At 42.4% G+C, this 25,341-nt stretch overlaps 2 protein-coding genes across 2 annotated transcripts in view; both read left to right on the top strand.

The window, feature by feature from the left end:
• LOC148884915 (uncharacterized) overlaps positions 1 to 21,474 on the top strand; it is a 33,430-nt gene extending 11,956 nt beyond the window's left edge. The window contains 29 exon segments of the mRNA XM_089020495.1: positions 320 to 418; positions 486 to 683; positions 799 to 897; positions 1,520 to 1,583; positions 1,586 to 1,617; positions 2,024 to 2,221; positions 2,350 to 2,448; positions 2,913 to 3,011; positions 3,110 to 3,208; positions 3,574 to 3,666; positions 3,778 to 3,850; positions 4,373 to 4,496; positions 4,619 to 4,682; positions 4,889 to 5,001; positions 5,264 to 5,488; positions 5,785 to 5,939; positions 6,120 to 6,331; positions 7,028 to 7,232; positions 7,361 to 7,457; positions 7,660 to 7,888; positions 8,705 to 8,833; positions 9,767 to 9,886; positions 10,437 to 10,521; positions 11,675 to 11,749; positions 12,245 to 12,376; positions 13,356 to 13,513; positions 16,920 to 16,989; positions 17,625 to 17,745; positions 18,253 to 21,474. Coding sequence (XP_088876621.1) covers positions 320 to 418; positions 486 to 683; positions 799 to 897; positions 1,520 to 1,583; positions 1,586 to 1,617; positions 2,024 to 2,221; positions 2,350 to 2,448; positions 2,913 to 3,011; positions 3,110 to 3,208; positions 3,574 to 3,666; positions 3,778 to 3,850; positions 4,373 to 4,496; positions 4,619 to 4,682; positions 4,889 to 5,001; positions 5,264 to 5,488; positions 5,785 to 5,939; positions 6,120 to 6,331; positions 7,028 to 7,232; positions 7,361 to 7,457; positions 7,660 to 7,888; positions 8,705 to 8,833; positions 9,767 to 9,886; positions 10,437 to 10,521; positions 11,675 to 11,749; positions 12,245 to 12,376; positions 13,356 to 13,513; positions 16,920 to 16,989; positions 17,625 to 17,740 — 3,462 coding nt within the window. The 3' untranslated portion in view covers positions 17,741 to 17,745; positions 18,253 to 21,474.
• A 728-nt stretch (positions 21,475 to 22,202) lies between these two features.
• Positions 22,203 to 24,739, top strand: LOC148884914 (eukaryotic translation initiation factor 4E-binding protein 1-like). The gene is made up of 3 exons (XM_089020499.1): positions 22,203 to 22,479; positions 24,017 to 24,208; positions 24,287 to 24,739. Exons 1-3 carry the CDS (start codon positions 22,344 to 22,346, stop codon positions 24,316 to 24,318), a joined length of 360 nt encoding a protein of 119 aa, XP_088876625.1. The 5' UTR covers positions 22,203 to 22,343; the 3' UTR covers positions 24,319 to 24,739.
• Positions 24,740 to 25,341: the final 602 nt, after the last annotated feature.

The following is a 25,341-nucleotide window of genomic DNA, read 5'->3' as shown; positions in this document are numbered from 1 at the left end:
TCCTTTCCATCAAGCCATCAATGACCATCACAAAGCTAAATAAAACAACTTTATTATACAGTACAGTTTATTTCTTTAATGGCGATATCATAGCACATTTATTATACATAAAATAAGGTATATTGTGTGTAGTTTTAAGGCTTATTTAGTTGAAAAATGATGTTTTATGGGCACCTGGGAACGGATTATTCTCATTTTAATGGTTTCCTATGGGAAATTAATGTTTGGAATACACACTTTTCGTCTTAAGCACATTTTCTGGTAACCAATTAAGTTCATAAGCCATGGTATCACTGTACGCTACTATGCGTGTACCCAGAAGGTGGAGACCCCCCTCCACATGGCCTCCAGAGCGGGACACTGTGAAGTTGCCCAGTTTTTGCTGCAGAACTCGGCACAAGTGGACGCCAGGGCAAAGGTAAACGTCGTCTCGTTTTGATCCGCGCAGTCCAAATATTATTCTCTCTTTTTTTTTCTGTTACCAGGACGACCAGACCCCCCTTCACTGTGCGGCTCGTATGGGACACAAGGAGCTGGTCAAGCTGCTTCTGGAAAACAAGGCCAATCCTGATTGGTCCACCACGGCGGGCCACACCCCCTTGCACATCGCCGCACGGGAAGGACACATACACACCATTCGCATTTTGTTGGAAACTGGAGCCCAGCAGACCAAAATGACAAAGGTATTTTATTCATTATTATTATTATTATTATTATTATTATTTTTTTTTTTTTTTTTTTTTTTTTTTTTGGAGGGACGATGATTTCAAATGATCTGTTTGGTTTTCTGTTGAGCAGAAAGGTTTCACCCCCCTCCATGTAGCTTCTAAATACGGAAAAGTAGACGTCGCGGAGCTCCTTCTCGAGAGAGGAGCCAATCCTAACGCTGCCGGCAAGGTGAGCACACATACATCAAATGTATTATGATTTGCTATCTAGCTGGCTAGCTCGCTAGCTATTAGCTATCGAGCTAGGTAGCTCTCTATTAGTCTATCTAGCTGGCTAGCTATGTATCTATCTAGCTATTAGCTAACTCTTAGCTAGCTAGCTCACTTTGTATCTATTTGAGTTATTTCCGGGTTGAATAAACGCTGGCGCCTGTGGCTGCCGCTGCTCACCCATAGAAAAACTGTGATTGTAAAGTGACCTTGAGAGTTTTGAAAGGCGCTTATAAATCAAATGTATTATGATTTGCTATCGAGTTGGCTAGCTATCTATCTAGCTAGATATTAGCTATCGAGCTAGGTAGCTCTCTATTTCCTATCTAGCTGGCTAGCTATGTATCTATCTAGATATTAGCTAACTCTTAGCTAGCTAGCTTTGTATCTATTTGAGTTACTTCCAGGTTGAGTGAACGCTGGCGCGCGTGGCTGCCGCTGCTGACCCACAGAATAAACTTATCCTGTGACTGTAAAGTGACCTTGAGAGTTTTGAAAGGCGCTTAGAAATGACATTATTATTATTATATGTACTACACGTCTCTTCTTTTCTTCTTCTTTTCTGCGTTTCTATTCAACAGAACGGTCTGACAGCCTTGCACGTGGCGGTTCACCACAACAACCTGGACGTTGTTAAACTCCTGGTGGCAAGGGAGGATCTGCGCATAGCACCGCACGGGTAAGGCCGAAACATCGGATGGATACAAAGTATTTGGACGTGACTAGCACATGGTTTCCACATTGCAACGGTTTCCCGTGGTTGTAGAAGATTTAGTATCATGTTTTATTGTCACATTTTGCAAGGGGGGGTGTGCCCCCCCCCCAAAAAAAAATATACAGGCAGGAGGAAGGAGCAGGGTGTATTTGACAAATTGTATTAGTAACTCAAATAGATTGAAAGCTAGCTAGCTAATAGATAGCTAGATAGCTACTCAGCCAGCCAGACCGTGAATAGATAGCTAGCATAAGAAACCTTAGACACTCTTCTTTCATCAGAAAAAAAAGAGTTAATTCCTAAGTTATATGGGTCTGGAGTTATCTGAACTTGAAATGAGGGCGGATGTCCACGCCTGCTTTTTTTGCAGAATGGTTACACCCCTCTCCACATAGCAGCCAAACAGAACCAAATGGAAGTAGCCAGTTGCCTGCTGCAAAATGGGGCATCGCCCAATGCCGAGTCGCACCAAGGCATCACGCCGCTGCATTTAGCCTCACAAGAAGGACGCCCCGACATTGTGGCGCTGCTCATCTCCAAGCAAGCCAACGTCAATCTCGGAAACAAGGTGCAGTGATACCTCGGTTCACCAACCCCTTGGTTTACGAACTTTGCGGTTTACCAACGTAACATTTATATTTCAATTGCCGTTCAGGCAATTGAAGAATTGAGCACAATTGTTGTTATTATCCGCAGAATGGATTGACTCCTCTCCATCTGGTGGCGCAAGAGGGCCACGTGGGCATCGCCGACACGCTCGTCAAACAGGGAGCGTCCGTTTATGCTGCTTCGCGGGTAAAACAACAACAAAAAAAATACCTCTTCTAAGTCATTTTTTGGTCAAAATACTCTCAAAGCCTCTTTTTCACCAGTGGATCGGGGACATGGTGAAATGTGCTACATGCCAAATGTTGAAAGCAAACACAAAGCTGTAGCATCCATTGACGAAAAGAGACTCTCTCACATCTCCTTTCCCAACGTAAATCCGCGTCAATTCCAACAGCACCAACCTTTCCGCTGAACAAAAGGGGGGCTGTGATAAAGCTGCCCATGACAGGCGACAAAAAGCACAATAGCCCCAGAACTGTCCAGCGATGACAGTCAAAAGCCACTGACACTCCTCCCAAATCAAAAACAGTGCTGGCATATTCATAATGCTGAAAATGCGCAACCACTTGCTGACGGCTGTCTATTCGGGCGCCATCTTGGACTTCTTGATGTACACGATATATTCACGATATATTCCTTATTTGTTCCAGATGGGCTATACGCCCCTTCACGTAGCCTGTCACTATGGTAACATCAAAATGGTGAAGTTCCTGCTACAGCAACAGGCGCACGTGAATAGCAAAACACGGGTAACTTGCACCGACGTGTGACATCAGGCATCGTAGAAACCTGATCGCAAAATGCTATCGACTGGAAAAAAATGACTACATTTCTTTCCCCGATGCAGATGGGCTACACTCCTTTGCACCAAGCAGCTCAGCAGGGGCACACCGATATCGTCACCCTGCTGTTAAAAAATGGCGCCCGGCCCAATGAGATTACGTCGGTGAGTCGTGGACAGATTGCGTCAATCGACGGTAAAACTACAGATAAGATTCGGAAACACATGAGAAAGAAAATTAGATACACAGAAAACAAAGTCGGAATATTACGAGGCGGCTTGATTTTTACGAAAATTTGATCATCGGAGGTGCTTTCCCCCCCATCTATTAGCTATCTATTAGTTAGGTAGCTATCTGGCTATCTATTAGCTAGCTAGCTGGCTTTCTATCCATTTAATAATAATACATTGTATTTCAAGCGCCTTTCAAAGCTCTTCAGGATACTTTACAGTCACAGACAAGCATAGATACAATCATAAATAATAATCATAATTATAAATGTTTATTACTTGTTTGTGTCTTAACGCAGAATGGCACGTCTCCACTGGGCATCGCAAAACGTCTTGGTTACATCTCTGTCATCGACGTGCTTAAATTGGTGACTGAGGAATCCGTCTCTGCGGTAAGCCACCCACCGTATTTTATGCGGTTCGCCAAATGAAAGAATTTGACCTTTGAACTTCCTGTTTCCATCCCTGCACTGTTTGCATTTTTATATTCTTCGTCTTCGTAGATCACCGTGGAAAAACATCGGATGAGTTTTCCTGAGACGGTGGATGAGATTTTGGACGTCTCCGAGGATGAAGGTAATTTGAGATCAATGGCGGGCCGTGGATTTTGTCACTAGGCCTTCAGTAGTGCTATGTCATTAGTGTCATTATTATATATTCATTATATATGTCATTATTAGTTAGCTGTCTAGCTAACTAATAGATAGCTAATAGCTAGCTAGCTGGAGAGATAACTAATAGATAGCCAGCTTGCTCGTTAGATAGCTAATAGTTAGATAATAGATAGCCAGCTAAATAGCTGTAGTTTTAGGACTGAATAAACATTCAATGCAGCGATGTTGATAAAGTCTTTTTTTGAGAATGTATTTAGTCTATATTGGGCCGAAACTACCAGCAAAAAAAATTTAGTTCGCTGACGGAGCTTCTTGGATAAGAAGCGAAACATCCGATACCTTCAAAAAAGTACAGATGGTGGCTGAAGAAACCTTCTCATCAATCGGAGCTGTTGTTCATATGTCTTACTTGTTTCTTTTCTGTGTTTTTGTCTATTTATTGATTGATTGATTTATTTGATGATCATCTCAATACTTTGGTCAGGCGACGAGCTACTCGGAATGGACGGCGCCCGTTATTTGAAGCTTGATGATTTCAAAGATCAAGACGATGACTTCCTCTCTCCTAAGAAGACGCTGAAAGATTTTGAAGGTGGCGTCGGGACCACGTAAGTCCATCCTTTGGGTTTTTTTTAAAACCCATTTTCAGTTTTGTAGAACAAACTTGGGGGGGGTTGAAAGATCGTTGAGTCAGGTTGTTAACGTTTATCATCATTTTCTTTCACCGAAGGCCCTACTCGCCCGCCATTCCCAGGATCCCTTGCGTCTCACCGGAAACTGTTCTTCTCGATCAAGTATGTCAAACACCTTTCAAGTACAGTGATAGCTCGCCTTACGAACACGTTTAGCTCACGAAATTTTCACCTTCCAAACGTTAAATTTGCGAGAATATAATCTACTTTTTTGGGTGTCTGCGGTATTACTGTACGTGTACTTGAATTTTTTTATCTCTTATCTTAACCTTTAACCCCCCCTAAAATCTGTTTCTTGAACCTCATAGCACACCCCTATTCCGCTTCCAAAGGAGTATGACGAAGACTCTCTGATCCCGAGCAGTCCGGCAACGGAAACTTCAGACAATGTCAGCCCCGTGGCTAGCCCCATTCACACCGGGTGAGTTGATGGATTAGGCTCGGGTGTCGCCATCTTCACGGGTAATCGTCCAAGTAACACTTTGAGAATGTTGTACAGGTCAAAAGTCAATAATATTCGGTCCTGGTCCCGATGCGTTACTACTGGATATGTGAATATATTCCTAAGCAGCGATAACAGAGATTTTGTCCATTTTTGTGGCGCCCCCCAAACCAATAATAATAAACATCTCAGGGCTAAAAAAAACACCCAATAATTGCATCAACCCATCCGCCTGTCTTAGTTTCCTGGTGAGCTTTATGGTGGACGCCCGCGGAGGCTCCATGCGAGGCAGCAGACATCACGGCCTGCGAGTCATCATCCCTCCTCGGACCTGCGCCGCGCCCACGCGTATCACCTGCCGCCTTGTCAAGCCCCAGAAGTTGAGCACACCCCCTCCACTGGTGGAGGGCGAAGGCCTCGCCAGCCGCATCATCTCGCTCGGTCCATCCAGCATGCAGTTCCTTGGGTGAGTCCGAAATTTGCCCTCATGGAATACCTGTAAACCCTGAACCTGACCCTAACCCTAACCCTAACCCTAACCCTAACCCTGACCCTGACCCTAGCCCTGACTCTAACCCTGACTCTAACCCTGACCCTAGCCCTGACTCTAACCCTGACGCTAACCCTGACCCTAACCCTGACCCTAACCCTAACCCTAACCCTAACCCTGACCCTAACCTTGACCCTAACCTTGACCCTAACCCTAGCCCTAACCCTTATTATTGCAAAGTGGCTCACGATGATATAATTATTAATTCTCAGGCCGGTCATAGTGGAGATCCCACACTTTGCCTCACTGGCTCGAGGGGACCGCGAACTGGTGGTCCTCCGCAGTGAGAACGGCTCGGTCTGGAAAGAACATCGGAATCGCTACGGCGAAGAAGTGCTGGAAACCATTTTGAATGGCATGGACGAAGGTTAGTCAGACACTTTGATTGGGATTGATGGTGATAAAATATAAAACAGGGACATTGAGAGAGAGACTGGTTTTATGGGTGCACTTTTACTCAATTATGGATCATTAACTTTCTTGGTAACCTTCTCTGACCCTGCTCCGCCCCCTTTTTTTTAAATATGATATTCTATCTCACCGTCAGACCTGGAAAGTCAAGAAGAGTTGGAAAAGAAACGCATTCGTCGGATCATCTCCACCGACTTCCCCCTGTACTTTGCCGTGGTTTCCCGCATTCAGCAAGAGAGCGATCTGATTGGTCCGGAAGGGGGTCGGCTGAGCAGTAAGCTCGTGCCCCACGTTGAAGCCATTTTTCCCGAGACGGCTGTCACCAAAAGAGTGAGACTGGGACTGCAGGTCAGTGGCGACTTGAAACGTGGAGGTTCTTCTCAATCCATTTGATTTATTTATTTATTTATTTATTTATAATTTAATGTATTTATTATGTAATTTATTTATTTTTAATTTTAAAGATGAGTTTTAATGCTTGAAGCGAAGAAAAACTTCAAATTCACCATTCATTATGTACTACGAAACAATTTTCCTTCTGTAATATTTTTTAAAATTTTATTTATGTATTTATTTATTTATTTATGTATTTATTTATTTAATATTTAACCAATGATATTTGTAATTTGTTGACATGTACGTGTGTTGTCATGTCTGACAAGTCCTGTTTCAAATCACTGGGCATATTTTTTTTTCTCATTGTTTGTCACATGACCTCTTCCTGGCGATATTTATGCTTTTTTTTTAAATCTTCTGTTGATGTTTATTTATTTTATTTTATTTTTGTTTCATTTTATCCAGCCATTCTTCACTGCTCCGTTCCCTGAATTTAAGTTGCGAGCCGCACTGACTGAGCTGATATAAGTTGGTTGCATGCGTGAGTATGGCGGGCATTAAAAAGCATATTTCGCTTTTTCCCATCGCTCAATGTTATTAATTTTACGTGGATATTAATGACGTTTTGCTTTTTCTTTTGCGCATGATATGCCCAATGACATATTCGAGGACCTTTTTTTTAATGAGCTCATCCTCTGGTCTTGTCAGGCTCAGCCCATCGCCGATGAATTGCTGACTCGGCAACTGGGCAACCAGGCGACCTTCAGCCCTGTGGTCACCATCGAACCACGCAGGCGCAAGTTTCACCGTCCAATCGGCTTGCGTATACCGCTGCCTCCGTCCTGGCGCGAGAGCCCCCGTGATGCCGGCGAGGGTGACACCACCAGCCTGCGCCTCCTCTGCAGTGTCATTGGTAGTTGACGACTCATTTTTTTTTTTTTTTTTTGGACATTTGAACCTCTCGGCCTTTCTTACCTTGAGAAATGCGTGAAAGGAGTTCAACGGGGCGTGAATGACGCCCGTATGCTCGTCCTGTCTCAGGTGGGACGGCAAATGCTCAGTGGGAGGACATCACCGGAACAACCAAGCTGATGTATGCAAACAGCTGTGCCAATTTTACAACCAACGTCTCTGCAAGGTGGGAGCTCCCTTGTCGCAATGGTTTCGTGGATGGTTCTCAAAATGTCCCCATTGCGGGACTATTAAAGGCAAATCTAACCCAATACATTTAATTTCTATAAGCGCCTTTCAAAACTCTCAAGTACACTTTACAGTCACAGGATCCTATCTCCTCCCATATCAATGTTTTTTTTTTGTTTCCTGTTTCACTTTGACTACAGGTTTTGGCTAGCCGATTGCCCGCGCACAGCGGAAGCCGTGACCTTCGCCAACCTTTTGTATCGGGAACTGATGGCCGTGCCTTACATGGCAAAATTTGTCATCTTTGCAAAGATGAACGAGGCGCGCGAAGGACGCCTGCGTTGTTACTGCATGACCGATGACAAGATGGACAAGACTTTGGAATTGCACGAAAACTTCACCGAAGTGGCACGAAGTCGAGATATCGAGGTCAGCGTTTAAAAAAAAAAAACCTACCAGGAAGTTAAACGTCACCAATTCCGTAGTGTTTTTTTCAAGCTGATAATCAAAACTTTGAACATATAATTCAATACAGGTAACATCCCACTTACGATCAGCTTGACTTACGACCACGAACTCCAGACTCTATTTTTTATCTTATTTTTTTTTCTACGCCTGGCATCGCAACGCGCTAGAAGGCCGGCAACGTGTATGACAATTTTGGCCAGCCAGCCAGCATCTCACGCTCGCACAGCAATCGACCGCGTGATGGCACCAGATGGGGGGGGGGGGGGGGGGGAGTTTGCCAGTCATTTAGCCTCCGAGTCACTATTCAACACTTTGAATGGATTTTGACTTACGACCATTTGGTCGGAACGGAACTCGGTCGTAAGTCGGATGTTACCTGTGTTTTGGTGTCATCTGCTAACAAATGTATTGAAAATATTCCTGCACAATTCCAGCAATATTCATTCTTGATTTTTAGAGTTAAGTTGAAAAAAAATGCAAATGTGTAATAAACATGTCATAACAGTGCCCTTGTTACACTGCACTTAGATTTCTGCAATGTCCAGGATGGCGGCCAGGCACTAGCGTGTCTAAATTTGGCGTTGGTTGCTAAGCAACTGACCAAGTAGTAGCCTGGCGCCTTTTCTCTGCCAGCTTGAGGCAGAAAGTAGCAAAAATCATAAAGGATCCGATTACTTAAATTCTTGGTTTATTGATTCTGATACGTCATTTGACTTGTTATTACATACATATATAATTTGTAATGTTTATTTATTCATTTTGTTTCTATCTTTGAAGCTAATGGAGGGTATGCCGCTGCATCTGGAATGTTCGGGGAACCTGGTGCCAATCAGGAAAGCCACACAGCAGCCTCGTACCTTCAGCTTCCAGGCCTTCAGGGATAACCGTCTGCCCGTTTCCGTCAAGGTGTGCGACTCTCAAGTTAGCATGTCTTTTGAATATTTCAACCGTGTAGATTTTTATTATTATTATTATTATTATTATTATTATTATTATTATTATTATTATTATTATTATTATCATCACCATCATTAGCTATCTCTTAGCTAGCTAGCTTTCTATTTGATTTGCTTCCGGGTTGAGTGAACGCTGGGGCGTGTGGCTGCCACTGCTCACCCACAGAAAAACTTATCCTGTGACTGTATAGTGATCTTGGGAGTTTTGAAAGGTGCTTATAAATGAAATGTATTATTATTATTATTATTATTATTATTATTATTATTATTAGCTATCTCTTAGCTAGCGAGTACTTCCGGGTTGAGTGCTCACCCACAGAAAAACTCCTCCTGTGACTGTAAAGTGACCTTGAGAGTTTTGAAAGGCGCTTATGAAATGATGATTATTAACAGTTCTCTCATAATATAGATTCTATGATATGATATGATAATTGCCTGTGGACTTTTTGGTGTTTGGTGTCCATTTTTGTTGTTGTGATATCTCAAAGATGTCCTTCCCCGAGTTGTCCATGTGTGTGTTTGTGTCGTAGCGTTAGTTGATGGCGATGATCTGCATGCGCCGTGATACCCCTCACTTGCCCCCCCCGTCCCTCCTGCAAGCCTCGCAATCTTGTCCGTTTGTCCGTCTGTCCGTCTCACTGTCTCTCTTTCTGTCTCTGGCCGTCACTGTCTGGTCTGACAGACGTCCAGGTAAAGCGCGCAGGTAAATGTCCCCCTCTCGCACTGCCTGTGGACTGCTATCGGAGCCCCCCCTTTTTGCCAACGCTTGCGGTCCCCGACATTGTGTGTGAGTGTGAGGTCCGATGTTGCTTTTGATTAGATTTTCTTCTTTCTTCTCCGCCCTTTTCCTCTTCTTTTTTGGTTCCTTTTTGCCATCACTTAGGTCAGAGACAGCAACAGGGACGCTACGGGGTTTTTATCCTTCCTGCGAAAGTGTACCAAGTATGAGGATGCGCAGCACGTGCTGTGTAACCTCAACATAGCCATGCCGCCCTGCATCAAGGTGAGAGAGACCTTTGTTACTTCACGCAACGCGGCGTCGGAATCAGATCAGTTTGCAAGTCATTTAGCACCGAGTCTCTATTCAACATTTCAAATTGATTTCGACTTATGACCGTTTGACTTACAACCATTTTGTCAGAACGGAACCCGGTCGTAACTCGCACGTTACCGGTATATAGTATCCATGGAACTGGAAGAAATGGGAATGACATTGTGCTACAGTTTGCTCTCTGACTATTGATACAAGGGCCCTTTACAACAGGAGTCTTATCAGAATCAGGAAACCTTTATTCGTCCCACAATGGGGAAATTTACAGTCCACAGCAGCAATTTGAAAGGGGATATTCTAAGCATAATAAAATAACATAAAAATGCCAACAGTATATGTGCAAAACCGTTTCATGAGAAACTGTACATAGTGCAAGTATCAACAATCACATGACGATGACAAGGTTTCTTCAGCCGTCATGCTGAAGAAACCTTCTCATCGATGGACCACTCGCGTACGACTGAGAGCTCACGCAGACGTCATCCATTAAATTCTTCCACAGGTCGTTGGTAGTGAAGAACGTCGGAGAACTTTAACGCCGCTAGCCCTGAGGGAGCGCTACAGTGCTCTGAACGAGCCCAGTTTGGGTGAGTTTACTTTCCGTCTCCTGAAAAGAATCCACAGTGGAGATGGACGCTAAGTCTCACGCGGTCCCTTGACTCAAAGCTCTCCGCTCCCCACGCATGGCGCAACCACCGAGCCTTGGATGGAACGTGCTTCTCAAGTTCTTTTGCGGAATATTGAATTGGACGTGTGCCCACCGCCAGTCCGTCCAAAGGTTCCGCGGCACCCGGTTTACTTGCCTTTCTGGGTACCCTGGAACCGAATGAAAAACTCTTAAGATATTGGTCTGCATGGCGCTGTTAGCTCCACTGCGATTTCCGCTGGCATGTACGGCAGATACGGTTAGCGTTAGCTCTTTTGCTTAACTCTGGTCATGAGCAGGATCTCGCAGTGGAGTAAGACAGATGAGTCCTTTGAAGTAGAGTGATACTGAGTATAGTGATGATTAGGATTGGCATCTGAATGCGTCCGTTCGTCCATCCGTTGTCAACGTGCTTGCTTTATTTCCTTCCTTACAGAGTAGCGCTTGTCTTCAGGTAAGCGCGTTAATCAATATATTTCACGGAAATTCCTTTTCTGGAAATTTGGAACCCGCTAATACAACATAGCGTACGGTATACAGATGTTTTTGCGACTATGGTATCTTGCTATGTATTTGTTGTCATGACAACATTCCTTCCGCTTTGTCCCTGACAACAAAACGTTACCGTTGTCCCATCAGCCATCAAAGAATTTTCACATGGTATCTCGTAGTGATGTGTCATTCGCGAATCTTTTTTTGTCCTCTATTCCCCGCCCCCCAGTCTTCGGTTAAAGCCGCACATGATTGGTCGATATCCGTGGTAGAGGGCGGAAAAACAAACAAAACTGAGGAGCCATTTGGGAGCCATAAGAGCCGGATCTTTTTAGTGAGCCGAGCCAAAAGAACCGGCTCTCTGAAAAGAGCCGGTATAATAATAATAATAATAATAATAATAATAATAATAATAATAATAATAATAATAATAATAATAATAATAATAATACATGTCATTTCTAAGCGCCTTTCAAAACTCGTATCTTGGAACTATGTTGGAACTATGTTGAACTACGAGGAGGAGTTTCATTTAGTAACATCAATGCTTGTGGTTTCCCAGAGTTCTTAAATTAATTTGATTTTTTTTTTTACATTTTCAGCCACAGTGAATGCACTCGAGAGGACCGAAGTGAAGATCAACATCATAGCAGAGCAACTGGGTTTAAGTTGGGCCGGTGAGTCACTCGAAAAGAACTACGTTAGTACCCGATCGATCTTCAAGTGCTTTTTTTAAATAATAATAATAATACATTGTTTTGATAAGCACCTTTCAAAATTCTCAAGGTCACTTTACAGTCGCAGGCTAAGTTTCTCTTTGTGGGGGAGCGGCGGCAGCCACACACGGTAGAGTTCACTCAACCTGGAAGTAACTCAAATAGATAGAAAGCTATCTAGCTAATAGATAGCTAATAATAATAATAATAATAATAATAATAATAATATATTGTATTTATAAGCACGTTTCAAAACTCTTAAGGTCACTTCACAGTCACAGGACATGTTAGACAGCTAACTAGATAGCTAGCCAGCTAGATAGCGATCCAGGTAAATAGCTATATGTACAACTCTGTCAATCGCTGAGGAATGAAAATGCTAATGATTCTTCCGACTTGTGTTACTTTTGTTTGATGACTTTCTTTTGTTATCGATTGGCCTTTCCTCTAACCCAGAGTTGGCGCGGGAGCTTCAGTTTGGCGTGGATGACATCAACAGGATCCGCGTGGAGAACCCCAACTCGTTGCTGGACCAGAGTCTTGCTTTGCTCAACCTCTGGGTTGCCAGAGAGGGCAAGAGGGCAAATAGTATGTCCGACTTTTTCAATAGAGATGATCCTCGATTTATAACTATCCTGAATTAAAGGACAAGCGACACCATTTTTTTGTTTCCTAACTGACATCAGAAAAACGTTTTATAGCATCTAAAATAGCCAAAACACGCAGGCTGATATTTTTAGTCAAATGCAAAACAACAATAAAAATGACTTCAAGTGTCCCAAAACTGCCACAAAATGAGCTCGGAACTGGGCACATTCAGAAAGTCCCGCCCATTGTTCGTGACGTCACGCCAGTCTACTCCTTCACAAACTGCCTTGCTCCAGAATCAAAACAATGGCTTCAGAGAGTTCAGATTGGGAGAAGATGCTTTCTTGTTACTCATCCAGTTATGAATATGATTCAAATAGTTCTGAAGAGGAAAGCATAAATGTTTGCAATCGATTAAAGAAGTCCTTCCGTATCAATTTGAGCCGTCTGCACTCTAATGTAGCGCCCAGAAATTGCACAAGATGGCGCACAAGCTCCATTGGAAATGGGCTGATTTGTGCGCTGGGAATTTGTGTCAACTAGTATCAAATAGTAGTCTTGGTGCAACACACAACGATTCACCATCGCATTATTTATGTTGTTTTTCTTCTAATTTTGCGCAATCAACACCAAGTTTCAGACAATACAAAGTACCCAAAATGCATTGTGTGTCGCTTTTTCGGTCAGGGTCGTTCCTGACGTGACATCACGTCAGGAATCGTCATCAACTCGAAAACAAGACTTCATGAATATTCAGCACGAGCTATATGCCTTGGAATCCTTGTCAAATACGCTCAGTAGAAGTCATTTGCAGTAATTTTACAAATTATGGACGCAACTTGTCCAGAGGTGTCGGTTGTCCTTTAAGACGTTTCGAGGGTACAGATGGCGATATTTTTTTTGGGGGTGCATGTGTTTATGGTTTTACTACTGCGTCAATGTCGGTCACTGACAGATGTTTCTGCTCCACCCCATCTAGTGGAGAGTCTGTACACTGCTTTGAAGAACATTGACCGTGCCGACATCGTGAGCTCGCTGGAAGCTCCGGCCAGCCAACTGGCGCCCGGTTCTTCGGAAGAGGGCGCCTGCCGAATGGGCGATGGAGACTCCGCCCTTCTGTCCCCGGTGCCATCAATGGTACGACACACCCACACCTACGCACAAAATGGCTGATATGCGGACCTCCAACAAGAAATAACATACCGAGTTACCACATTATAAGGTGCATCTAAGATGAAGATGACCATGCGCCATATAAGTCAAAGTCAAAAGTTAGCTTTATTGTCAAATATGCTAATATGAATGACGTACAGCACAGATGAAATGAATCTCTCCTCGGACCCGCCGTGCAAGGCACTTACAGTGAAATGTGGCTAAAAAAAAACGACAGACAATTGACAACAGACAATACATCATTTCTCAATGTAAAGTGACGTAGTGTAGTAATGCAAAAACAACAAAAATGGAGTTCTTGCAGAAAAAAACCCCAAAAAATAGAGTTCAGGATGATAGTACAGCCTGTACTCAGTTTTCAGTGAATGTGGCAGTGGGAAGGGTCAGGGGGGGCAGGGCTGGGAGAGAGATGAGTCTCCTGATTGCCTGGTGCGCCTTATATATCAGGAAAAAAGTTTTAAAATATGTAATTTGTCAATGGTTCTGCCCCTTATATAGTTTTCATATTAAATTTTGCTCCATAATTGTTTTTGGTATTTTCATCATCCATTTTCCATTTTTAACTCGATCATTGCCAGGGTTTTTTTTTGTCATTGTTACTCAAATTGCAGGACCCGCAGAATATTGAGTTTTAATAATAATAATAATAATAATAATACATTTAATTTCTAAGTGCCTTTCAAAACTCTCAATGTCACTTTCCAATCACAGGATCAGTTTTTATTCTGTGGGTGAGCAGCGGCAGCCACACGCGCCAGCTTTCACTCAACCCGGAATAACTCAAATAGATAGAAAGCTAGCCAGCTAGCTAATAGATAGCCATCCAGATAGCTAGCTAGCTAGATACATAGCTAATAGAGTTTTAGGACTACATAGACGTTCAATACAGCGTTAGAAACCTTAGACTCTCTTCTTTCATCAGAAATAGAGTTAATTGTTAAGTTATACTGGTCTGGAGTTATCTGAGCTTGAAATGGGGGTGGCAGTTCAAAATACAAGCGGTCACTCAACCCGGAAGTAACGCGCACATACATTTAACTCAGAATTCCGATTTTTAACTCTGAATTCCGACTTTTAACTTATAATTCCAACTTTTAACTCTGAATTCCAATTTTTAACTCAAAATTCCGACTTTTGACCTCTGCATTCCGTACCTGAGAACAAGACCGAGCGTCACGTTTGTCTTTTGGTCAGCCTCTTCTTTGGTTCTCTTTTCTCCGAATCTACGACATGTCATATCAAGTGCCTCTTCCTCCTCCCGTCACCCGCTCTTCTTCCTCACAGTTCTTCCTGTCCGACCTCTGACCCCATGTGGCCTTATGTTGAACGTCTGGGGCCTCCTCCTCCTCTTTTTTCTACTTTCTTGTCATTAAATCCCCTCCCCCTCATTCGGTGGGGTGTGGTGAGGAAGACCCTTCACCTCCTTCCTCCACCTCTCTCAGTCCAGCTTTTTTGTGACAGTTTGTGCATGCGGCATGATGTTTTTTTGCACCGCATTTTTGTTGTTGTTTCCTAAGTGACATCAGAAAAACGTTTTATAGCATCTAAAATACTCAAAGCTGATATTTTTAGTCAAATGCAAAACACCAAGAAAAATGATTTCAAGTGTCCCAAAACTGCTCGCAACTGGTGAGATTCAGAAAGTCCCGCCCCCTTGTTCGTGACGTCAAAAAACATTGCAAAAAGTCTGGCCAGTGTTTTATCAGCACCCAAGCATGAAATAACAACAAATTCGGGAATGGCGTTCTTTGTGTTTTTAATTTTTGAATGGCAATGAATGAGTTAAAAGACGAGCAAATGTCGTAGCAACTCGACAACAAACTCACGGTGATGCTTTAGTTTTCTCGGCCATGTTGCATTTCAGCATCCCCCCCCCCCGCCCAGTCATAGCCTCATGTTGTCACGGAGACTGATGACTCACCAAAATCCTTCTACCTTACCCCTCCCCCTTGACCCCATGACCCCCCCGCAAATCGCCGTGTCTTGATGACACGAAGCTCCGGTTACTTCCTGGATGCGCACGTTTGCGCCAATCGGTACAGTTCACGCCAGATCTGGCAACCCCTGATCGAGGCCATAGTTGCGTCAGTGTGTCATGCTTGACGTGACCTCATGCTAGCGTGACCGGCCGACAAATATATACGTCCGTGTAAGCTCTCAGTGGTACAGGAGTGGTCCATCGGTGAAAAGGTTTCTTCAGCTGTCATTTGTACTTCTTTGAAGGTGTCGGACGTTTCGCTTCTTATCTAAGAGGCTTCGTCAGCGAACTAAAACTTCAGGCCAGTCCTAGACCCCATTATCAGGCAGGACAATAGAAGTAATCAGTGTAGCCTCAGGGAATAGTCCTCTGCTCCCCCCAACCTGAGAGATGGAGCCTATCATAGCAGAGTCTCGCACCGCCACGTCTGGACAGGAGGGATATATATATATATATATATATATATATATATATATATATATATATATATATATATATATATATATATATATATATATATATATATATATATATATATATCGGGCCAGAACTACCAGCAAAAATTTTAGTTTGCTGACGAAGCCACTTAGAGAAGAAGTGAAACGTCCGACACCTTTAAAGAAGTACAGATGACGGCTGAAGAAACCTTCTCATCAAAAATATAAATATAAAAGTCACACTGGACAGTCACATAGTCTGTAACCCCCCCCCCCCCAATCTGAACTGAGCTGTACTGATGGGCGGAAGGAAAGACCCCCCCCCCCCCCCCACCCCCGATGCTGCCTTGGCTACGCCTGCATGATATTAGTTAGTCTTTCTCCCCTGTCGTCCTTCCAGGTTACGGACCGGTTCAGGAGGACCTTCTCTCTCCAGCCTCCATGCAATACAGTTTGCCTTCTCCTCTGAGTGCAGAGCCCTACTGGCAGGAAGTCTCCGGTCTGGAGTGCGCCCCCATCGCCGCCACCGAAGAAGAAGACACTCTCATGGAGATGTCGGACGTCCACGTGTGGCCCGCGGGGGTCAGCCCCTCGCTGGTGACGGTGGAAGACTCGTCTTTGGACGGCAGCAGCCGAGCAGACGATTCGGAAGGCGCTACGCTCTCCCTTCCTTGCAGTTTGGGCCGCCCGAGCAGCGGCGCTAGCGGTGCTAGCGGGTCCCTTATGGAGCTGGAGGAAGAGGAGGAGGAGGAAGGGGAGGAGGAGGAGGCGGAGCTCCCACTGGCGGAAAGGGACCGTGTCAGGGCCAGTGGCGCCGTTCCCAAAGTTAACTTGAATGGCCAGCTGGGAGGTCAGAGGTCGGACGCGAGGAGAGGGGAAGGGCCCCCCATGGGAGGAGGAGCCAAAAGAGGAGGGGCAGGGCTTAGTTCAGCGGAAGGCGTTTGTGTCGTTGCAGGCCAGCAGATGTACGCCCACCATGAGGTGTCGCCGTCGAGTCGAGTGGGCGAGCGCAATGGCGACAACAGGTAGGTCGCTTTTAGAAGAAGAATACACGTCATTTCTAAGCGCCTTTCAAAACTCTCAAGGACGCTTTACAGTCACACGATAAGTTTTTCTGCGGGGGAGCAGCGGCAGCCACGCGCGCCAGCGTTCACTCAACCAGCGAGAAACTCAAGTGGACACAAAGCGAGCTAGCTAGCTAGCTAATAGATAGCTAATAGATAGCTAGCTAGATAACCAGCCAGCTAGATAGGCAATAGATAGCCAGCTAGATAGCTAATAGATAGGTAGCTAGAAAGCCAGCCACCTAGATAGCCATATAGCGAATAGATAGCCAGCTAGATCGCCAGCTCGATAGCTAATAATAATAATAATAGTTTATTTCTTTAATTATAATACCATAGTACATTTATTATACACAAAATAAGGTATATTTTGTCTAGTTTTAAGGCTTATTTAGTTGAAAATGATGTTTTATGGGGACCAGGGAACGGACTATTCTCATTTTAATGCTTTCCTATGGGAAATAAATTTTTGGGATACACACTTTTCGCCTTACACACTCTGTCTGGGAACCAATTAAGTTCGTAAGCCAAGGTATCGCTGTATATGGAAAAAAACTGAAAAGATGTCATTGATTGAATGTTTTCTTTGATGTTAGGTTGCTTGGGGGCGGAGCTTTCCAACCGTACCTCCCCGACAAGGATTCTCTGCAGGCCTGGGCGGGCTCAGCGTCAACGGGACGGAACCTGCACGCCGCCCAGGAGGCTCTGCTGACTCCGGTGTGTGACACGGCTAATTCACATGTGCTACGTAAGCACTTCCTGCTGGGAAAGGGGCGGGGCTTATTTTCCCGGCACAAAGGCGAGCGTATGTGAGAACAGGAGTGTAGGCGGGGCAAGGTCAGGTTGAGGCCAATGAGCCGCCGCCGCCTTTTTTTTTCAACTCATTCACGAATTCTGGAGCAAGGCAGTGTGTGAAGGAGTATCCTGGAGTGACGTCACAAACAAGGGGGCGGGACTTTCTGAATCTGCCCCAGTTTTGGGACACTTGAAGTCATTTTGATTGGTGTTTTGCATTCGGCTAAAAATATTAGCCAGCGTGTTTTGGCTATTTTAGATGCTACAAAACGTTTTTCCGATGTCAGTTAGGAAACAAAAAAATGGTGTCGGTTGTCCTTTAAATTCTGGTGTATCTCATTGCTTTAGCAGTTACCAACTAACTCTATTTCTGCTTCATTGTGTGTGTGTTTCTCTCTCTCTCTCTCTCTCTGTGTGTGTCTCTGCTAGGACAAGAGAGCCACGGCCAAATCTTCTTCCAGCAAACCACATCCGGAACGCAAAGGAAAATGAGGAGCGAAGAATCTACCAAAAGAACAAAGATGGAATTACCCTTAACATGTGACAGACACACTTCCAGAGGAAAGAAAAAAAAAAACTAGTCATTTTATATCATTTGTAAAGTATCACTCAAACAAAAGCATGAGCGTATTTTCTATAAAACAACCCCCCCCCAAAAAAAACCACAAAAAAACCACACTGAACGACGACCAGAAAAAGTGCTTCCTGTGAACTGTAAGTGCATGACGACCGCCGGTGCATGACTTCCACCTTTTCAACTGTCATTATCTACAAGCTGAAGAACGCCAGTTGACCCCAGTAACACCCCCTGACCCCCTGACCCCTCAGCCCCCCCAAAAAAAACAGCGTAAATACCCCCCCCCCCCCCCACCGCTCCAACAAGCGCTTGTTGTAAATATGCACTTTCCGCTCTGTGTGTGTATGTGTGGGGTGGCTTTGCTAACGCATGCCTTCCTTGCTTCTGATTGGGCGATGAGCCCTGCACTCTGATTGGCTTAAAGGCCCTGTGATGTCAGCACTTGGAAACAGAGCGCCTCGGTGTCCTCTTGCTTTTTGAGTGTCCCGTTCTCTGTGTGCTCAATTAGCTTCTCCCTTTTGTTGTTGTTGTTATTTTTGTTCAATTTTTGGATTGGATTGGATTAGCCTTTATTAGTCTCGCAGTGGAGAAATCACAGCAGGAAAAGGAAAGGAAGAAGTAGAAAAACTAAATACAGGAGCTGCTGTAAAGGTAGCCACTCTGGCGGCGCCATTTGGAAGTCAAAACAACAATAAAAAAAAACACAAAGATACATCCAGTTTTCAATCTTAAGCACATGTTTATAAAGTCAATATTCTGTGGGTTCTGGAATTCAAGTGACAGTGACAATAACCCTGGCACTGGACTGGACATATTTTTGTACGTCGGGCAGTGAATGAGTTAAAAAAACAGCTGTTCCATGGTCATTCGGTGTTGGTTCATGTATTTGCCAAAATAATCATAATAATATTGCATTTGATTTCTAAGCGCCTTTCAAAACTCTCAAGGACACTATACAGTCACAAGATAAGTCTTTCTGCGGGTGAGCAGCGGCAGCCACACGCGCCGGCGTTCACTCAACCCACTCATAGAAAGATAACGAGCGAGCTAATAGATTAGATGGCTGAAAATGTCATTCGTTAGCTGGCTAGCTGGCTGGCTAGCTATCTATCTGGCTATCTATTAGCTATATAGCCAGCTACCTAGCTGGCTGGCATTCTGGCGCTTGGAAATGAAATTTATTATTATTATTATTATTTGCTAGCTATTTGCTATCTATTAGCTATCTGGCTAGCTATTTGCTATCTAGCTAGTTATCTATTCACTATCTAACTGACTGGCTATCTAGCTGGGTATCTGTTGGCTATCTATTAGCTAGCTATCTTTCTATCTATTTGAGTTACATCACATCTCCTGTCCCACATACATTAAATCCGCTTCAATTCCAAGCCGCGGCAATTCCACATATGCATTGGCGCTCTGCGATAAACACTCGTTTTTTTTTGTGTTCCAATGACGCGTGATTGTGCAGGCAGCACTGTGATTGTCATCCTTCCACCGTCTCGTCTTAAGGCTTTTTGATGTCGTCACAATCTAAAGCGCACACAGTTAAAGGACAACCGACACCTCCGGACGAGTTGCGTCCATAATTTGTAAAATGACTTCGACTGAGCGTATTTGACAAAGATTCCACCGCATATAGCAAGATTTTACCTTTTAAGACTCGCGCTGAATATTCCGGAAGTCTTGTTTTTGAGTTGCTGACGAGTCCTCACGTTACGTCACTGAAGGAACACCCCTGACCGAAAAAAGGACACATTGTAGCAGTCCTTCCATAACGTCAATGCATTTTTGCTGTACTTTGTTTGGTCTGAAAACTTCGTGTCGCACCAAAAAGAGGCAGAAGAGGGCGACAAAGCTCCGTGTAATTAATTAATCAGCCTGTGGAAACGGGCTGATTAATTCCTTACATGGAGCTTTGTCGCCATTTTCTGCCTCTTTTTGGTGCTACATTTCCCGCCCCCAGATACCTCAAAATGGCACGGAATAAATTCTTTCATGGATTGCAAACATTTATGCTTTCCTCTTCAGAACTATTTAAATCATATTCATAACTGGATGTGTAACAAGTAAGCATCTTCTCCGAATCTGAAGCCATTGTGTTGATTTTGGAGCAATGCAAGACGTCTTGGCGTGACGTCACGAACTGGGGGCGGGACCTTCTGAAACTCGCCGAGGTCATTTTGAAGTAGTTTTGGGACACTTTAATTCATTTTTATTTGTGTTTTTCATTTGACTAAAAATGCTATAAAACGTTTTTCTGATGTCAGTTAGGAAACAAAAAAAAATGGTGTCGGTTGTCCTTTAAGTGCTACTGTAGCTAAGACTGAATGAATGAGTTGATCATTTTGCACGTATTATATTTGCCACATATCACGTTTTCCACTGGTGATGCCACTCAGGTTTTTTTTGTGTGTGTGTGTTTCAGAAACGATGAAATGTTTTGTGCACTCTGTGAAATGAATGATTCTTTTGGAATGAGTGATTATTTTGTCTTTTTTTTTTTGGTCAAGGGGTATAGACGAAATATGATGCTTGATGTGTGGAAGAACACGAGTTTTTTTAAGCAGGCATGTCACTTAAAAAAGTAGCATAACCACCCCCAATGATGTATTTTAAAGAGTACTGTAACATGTAAACCGACGAGAAGAAGAATAGATCTCACCTATACTCTTTGAGAATGGCTACATGACAATGTAAACGCAATATCATATAATCCTAAGGAATGCAACTGCACCCATGCACAAAAAAAAGATGTTTTTATGAAAAATATGTGTATAAAAAATATATTTCATTAGAATGCTATGCACCCTCATAGAGATGTTATGGACGTTCTTTCAACATTATCGAGTTAGCCTATGCCCACATGGTGGGGAATGTAGAGGCTATGTAGCATTGTCTAATTTTTTTCTTTTTTCTTTTCTATTGGTCCAAAAAAAAAGAAGAAAAAACAGCAAAATGTATCCAGGACTTTTAATCAAAACTGTTCTGACTTAAAACTATGTATAGATCATCTTACCCTGTACACCAGCTGAAACCATTGACAAGAATTAATAAACAAAGATGTGACATAATTTTTGGATTATTTTAAAATGATCCCCAGTGTTTACATCTGTGTATGTGCATCTCAAACAAATACCAATGTTGTAGAAAAGAAATACATTTTAGAGTTTTTAATTCGTCATTGGGATGTATTTTTAATATTTGCACGTTAAACAGATCACTCACACAACAAAGAGATTATATTATAAAAAGGCAATTTGTGACATTTTTTTTAAATAACGTTTTTGATTCATTTTTTTAATACTGTTATAGCTCTGTATTTTATTTTAAGTGTTGCCCTAACATATTTTTTTGTGTGTTTAAGATCCAATTCGAATTTGTTTTCACTTTCCCTGTAATTTAATACAAGAATGCATTCAAAATAAGGGATCGACGATAGAAGGTGTGGTTTTATGTACAGTATTTGCACGAAAAATGCTGCTAGGTCATAAATATCAGAATGTGCTTCTGCTAACGTGCAGAGATGCATGCTAAAAGCTAGCTAAGTATGCTACTTGTGCACCGTTCGTAACCTCGAAACGGCGCTTGGAGCAAAAATCGCTTTGTTTATTTTTGTCCGATTGTCATAAATAGGTACAATATTGGTGAATTGGTGTCATGTAATTTTACAGCTTGTAATTTGATGTCGCTTAACTTGTGTCGTCATTCGACTTTCACAGGACAATAACAAAAAAAAAACACGAAAGACGACTTCCGTATTGTGTGACGCCCCCTGCTTTCAACCAATCACTGCTCGCCGCTCGACCAAAGTAGGCGGGCTTTGCGGGTTGTTTTGGATTGAGAAGTAGCACATGGTGGCAACCTGTGGGGGTGATCTCATTTGAAGCACATTGAACGACGAAAGATCCTTTTACCAAGAAGGCATTATCCTCCAAAAGTTATGTCTGCTACAGGTCAAACGAGCGGGAGTCGGGATATCCCGGCAGTGAGACGCGTCGCCGTCCTGGAGGCTGCACACATGCCCCAAGAGTACTCCACGACCCCCGGGGGGACCGTGTTCAGTACCACGCCCGGAGGTAACTCGACCATGGGTCAAATTCAGTCTTTAAAACGTTTCGAATCGGGTGTTTACGATACTTTTCTGTTTGCAGAGGCGCTCATGATCATGCTAATGTCATTTCACGAGAGTATAAACGGATGAACTCGTCTGTTTGATGCAAAGTGTCTTAATACGATATCAATAGTGTCATTAAAAGTCACAAATGTTCCAAATATGAAATAAACAATGTGCTGATGTGTAACAGATGACTTTAAATTGACCTTTGACACGAAAACTATCCCCCCTCCACCCTATTCCCACCCTGGGACAATCATCTATAGGATTCATCGTCGATCCTGTCATGTGCCCGTGTTAATGATCAATAGTGTTACAGTTATTCACGACTCTTTTGTAGAAAATGCACTGGAGCACAGCGTGGAAATATTATGACATCTAGTCCAAAAATGGAAAGTTAATGAAACAAATCACAAAATCTGTCTTGGCAAAAGATAATTGCTGACTTGATATATGGACACTGTCAGTCGTGAGAAAGTTAATGGCACATCAACATGTGAGAAAGTGGATGGAGTGTCCACATGCCGCTAGTGGATGATATGATACCGCGTTGTGTAAATGTGGCAGGTGGGACAAATTTGCACTGATAAAAACACACTCTGTGCGTCACGTCAGGGTTTCAAAATATAGGTCAGTCAAGCAGAATGCAATTACAATAGGATGCCCGCTGACTTAAATTGTGGCCATTCACTCCGTGTATTTTTGTATTCATTTATATATTTAGCTATGTATTTATTTATGATTTATTATTTTTTCCTTTATTCATGTTTTACATTGTTTAGTTTTCACGTGTTTAATTTGTATGTATTTATTTTGTTAGCATTTATTTATTTGTATTTATTTATTTATGCATATATTTAATTATGTATTTAATTATCATGTATTATTTTTTCCTTTATGTTTTTCATTGTTTAGTTTGCATGTATTTAATTTGTATGTATTTATTTTGTTAGCATTTATATATTTATTCGTTTTCATTTCTTTATTTTTCAATTATTTATTTAGGTTGCATTCATTTATTTATTTATTGTTTTAATGTATTTATTTTTCAATTTTTTTATTTAGTTTTAAGGTGTTTATTTAGTTTGTATTTATTAATGTATTTATTTATTGGGGTTTTTCATTTATTTATTTTTTAATTATTTAAGTATTTATGTATTTGGTTGATTTATATGTATTTATTTAGTTTGCATTTATTTATTTATTGTTTTCATTTATTTATTTTTCAATGACTTATTTAATGTTCAGGTATTTATTTAGTTTGCATTTATTAATTTATTTTATTGTTTTCGTGTATTTAATTTTGAATAATGTATGTAAATTTCATTCATTTATTTAGTTTTCATTTATTTATTTATTGTTTTCATTTATTTAATTTTGAATTATTTATTAGGTTTTCATATACAGTATTTATTTTGATTGATTTTATTATTTTAATTGAAACATTGAAGCAATTAAAATCACTCCAACTGGTACGCCTTTCCCTCTTGTTTCGGCAGGAACTCGAATCATCTACGACAGGAAGTTCCTACTTCAGTGTCGCACCTCTCCCTTGGCATGCACGCCTCCGAAGCTCCCAGACATCCCGGGAGTCACTCGACCCCTCAAACGGGAATCCTCCTCTGAGAATTACCAGCCGGGACGAAGTGAAAGCGCTCACGCTGAGCACAGCCGACGTTCTGAGGGTGCAGGTAAACATAAAAAAAACGGATGTAAAAAGCGAGGTTATACGTGTACATTTCCTTCTCTCCGCTCTTTTCTTCCCATAGGAGAAGATGCCCAGTTTGACATGGACATTTAAAGGACAACCGACGTCACTTTTTTGTTTTTTAACTGACATCACAAAAACGTTTTATAGCATCTAAAATAGCCAAAATACGCAGGCTGATATTTTTAGTCAATTGCAAAACACCAATAAAAATGACTTCAAGTGTCCCAAAACGACTTCAAAATGACCTCGCAGATGGCGAGTTTCAGAAGGTCCCGCCCCCTTGTTTGTGACGTCACACCAGGACGTCTTGTCTTGCTCTAGAATCAAAACAATTCGATCAGATTGGGAGAAGATGCTTCCTTGTTATTCATCCAGTTTGAATATGATTGAAATACAGTAAAGTCTCGTTATATCGATATCGGATATATCGATAGTCCCGGTTATATCGATACTATTTCTATGCACGCACGGAGAAAATTACATGCAAACAGGGTCGGATATATCGATAGTCCCGGTTGTTCTGAAGAGGAAAGCATAAATGTTTGCAATCGATTAAAGAAGTCCTTCCGTCTCGTTTTGAGGCATCTGGACTCCAATGTAGCGCACAGAAAATGCAGAAGATGGCGCCCAAGCTCCGTTGGAAATGTGCTGATTTGTCTGCTGGGAATTTGTGTCAACTAGTATCAAATAGTAGTCTTGGTGCGACACATAACATTTTCCTTTTGTCCAGCCACCCCAATTTCAAGCTCAGATAACTCCATATCATTTAGGAATTAACTCGCTGCATTGAATGTTAATGTAGTTCTAAAACTTAATATTTTGTGGGTCCTGCAATTTGAGTGAAAATGACAAAAACCCTGGCACCTGGAGTGGACACATTTTTTTGCACATTGTCTGGCAATGAATGAGTTAAAAGAGGTAAAAAATAATCGCATGGTGAATAATAACTCATGCACACTTTTTTGTGTGAAAATAAGATATTATTTCATGTTTTATTGTACCAGGTCAACATACAAAAGGGTCAATGTGACCCAAACATCGACATAACTTGAAAGCGCTTACGTTGACGTCAATGATAATCTTTTAAAATAAAAACAAATAATGAATAAATAC

Source organism: Hippocampus bargibanti, linkage group LG18, assembly GCF_051943395.1.
Source record: "Hippocampus bargibanti isolate YZ-2025 linkage group LG18, ASM5194339v1, whole genome shotgun sequence".
Classification (NCBI taxonomy): domain Eukaryota; kingdom Metazoa; phylum Chordata; class Actinopteri; order Syngnathiformes; family Syngnathidae; genus Hippocampus; species Hippocampus bargibanti.
The sequence above is the reverse complement of the archived record's forward strand: the minus strand, read 5'-3'. Positions and strand labels throughout refer to the sequence as shown.

Excerpts from the sequence above, each read along its gene's own strand:
- LOC148884914 (XM_089020499.1), top strand. The coding sequence starts at position 22,344 with ATGTCTGCTACAGGTCAAACGAGCGGGAGTCGGGATATCCCGGCAGTG. Across the intron at positions 22,480-24,016 it reads GTTCAGTACCACGCCCGGAG|GAACTCGAATCATCTACGAC; the intron begins GTAACTCGACCA and ends TTGTTTCGGCAG. Across the intron at positions 24,209-24,286 it reads CCGACGTTCTGAGGGTGCAG|GAGAAGATGCCCAGTTTGAC; the intron begins GTAAACATAAAA and ends TTCTTCCCATAG.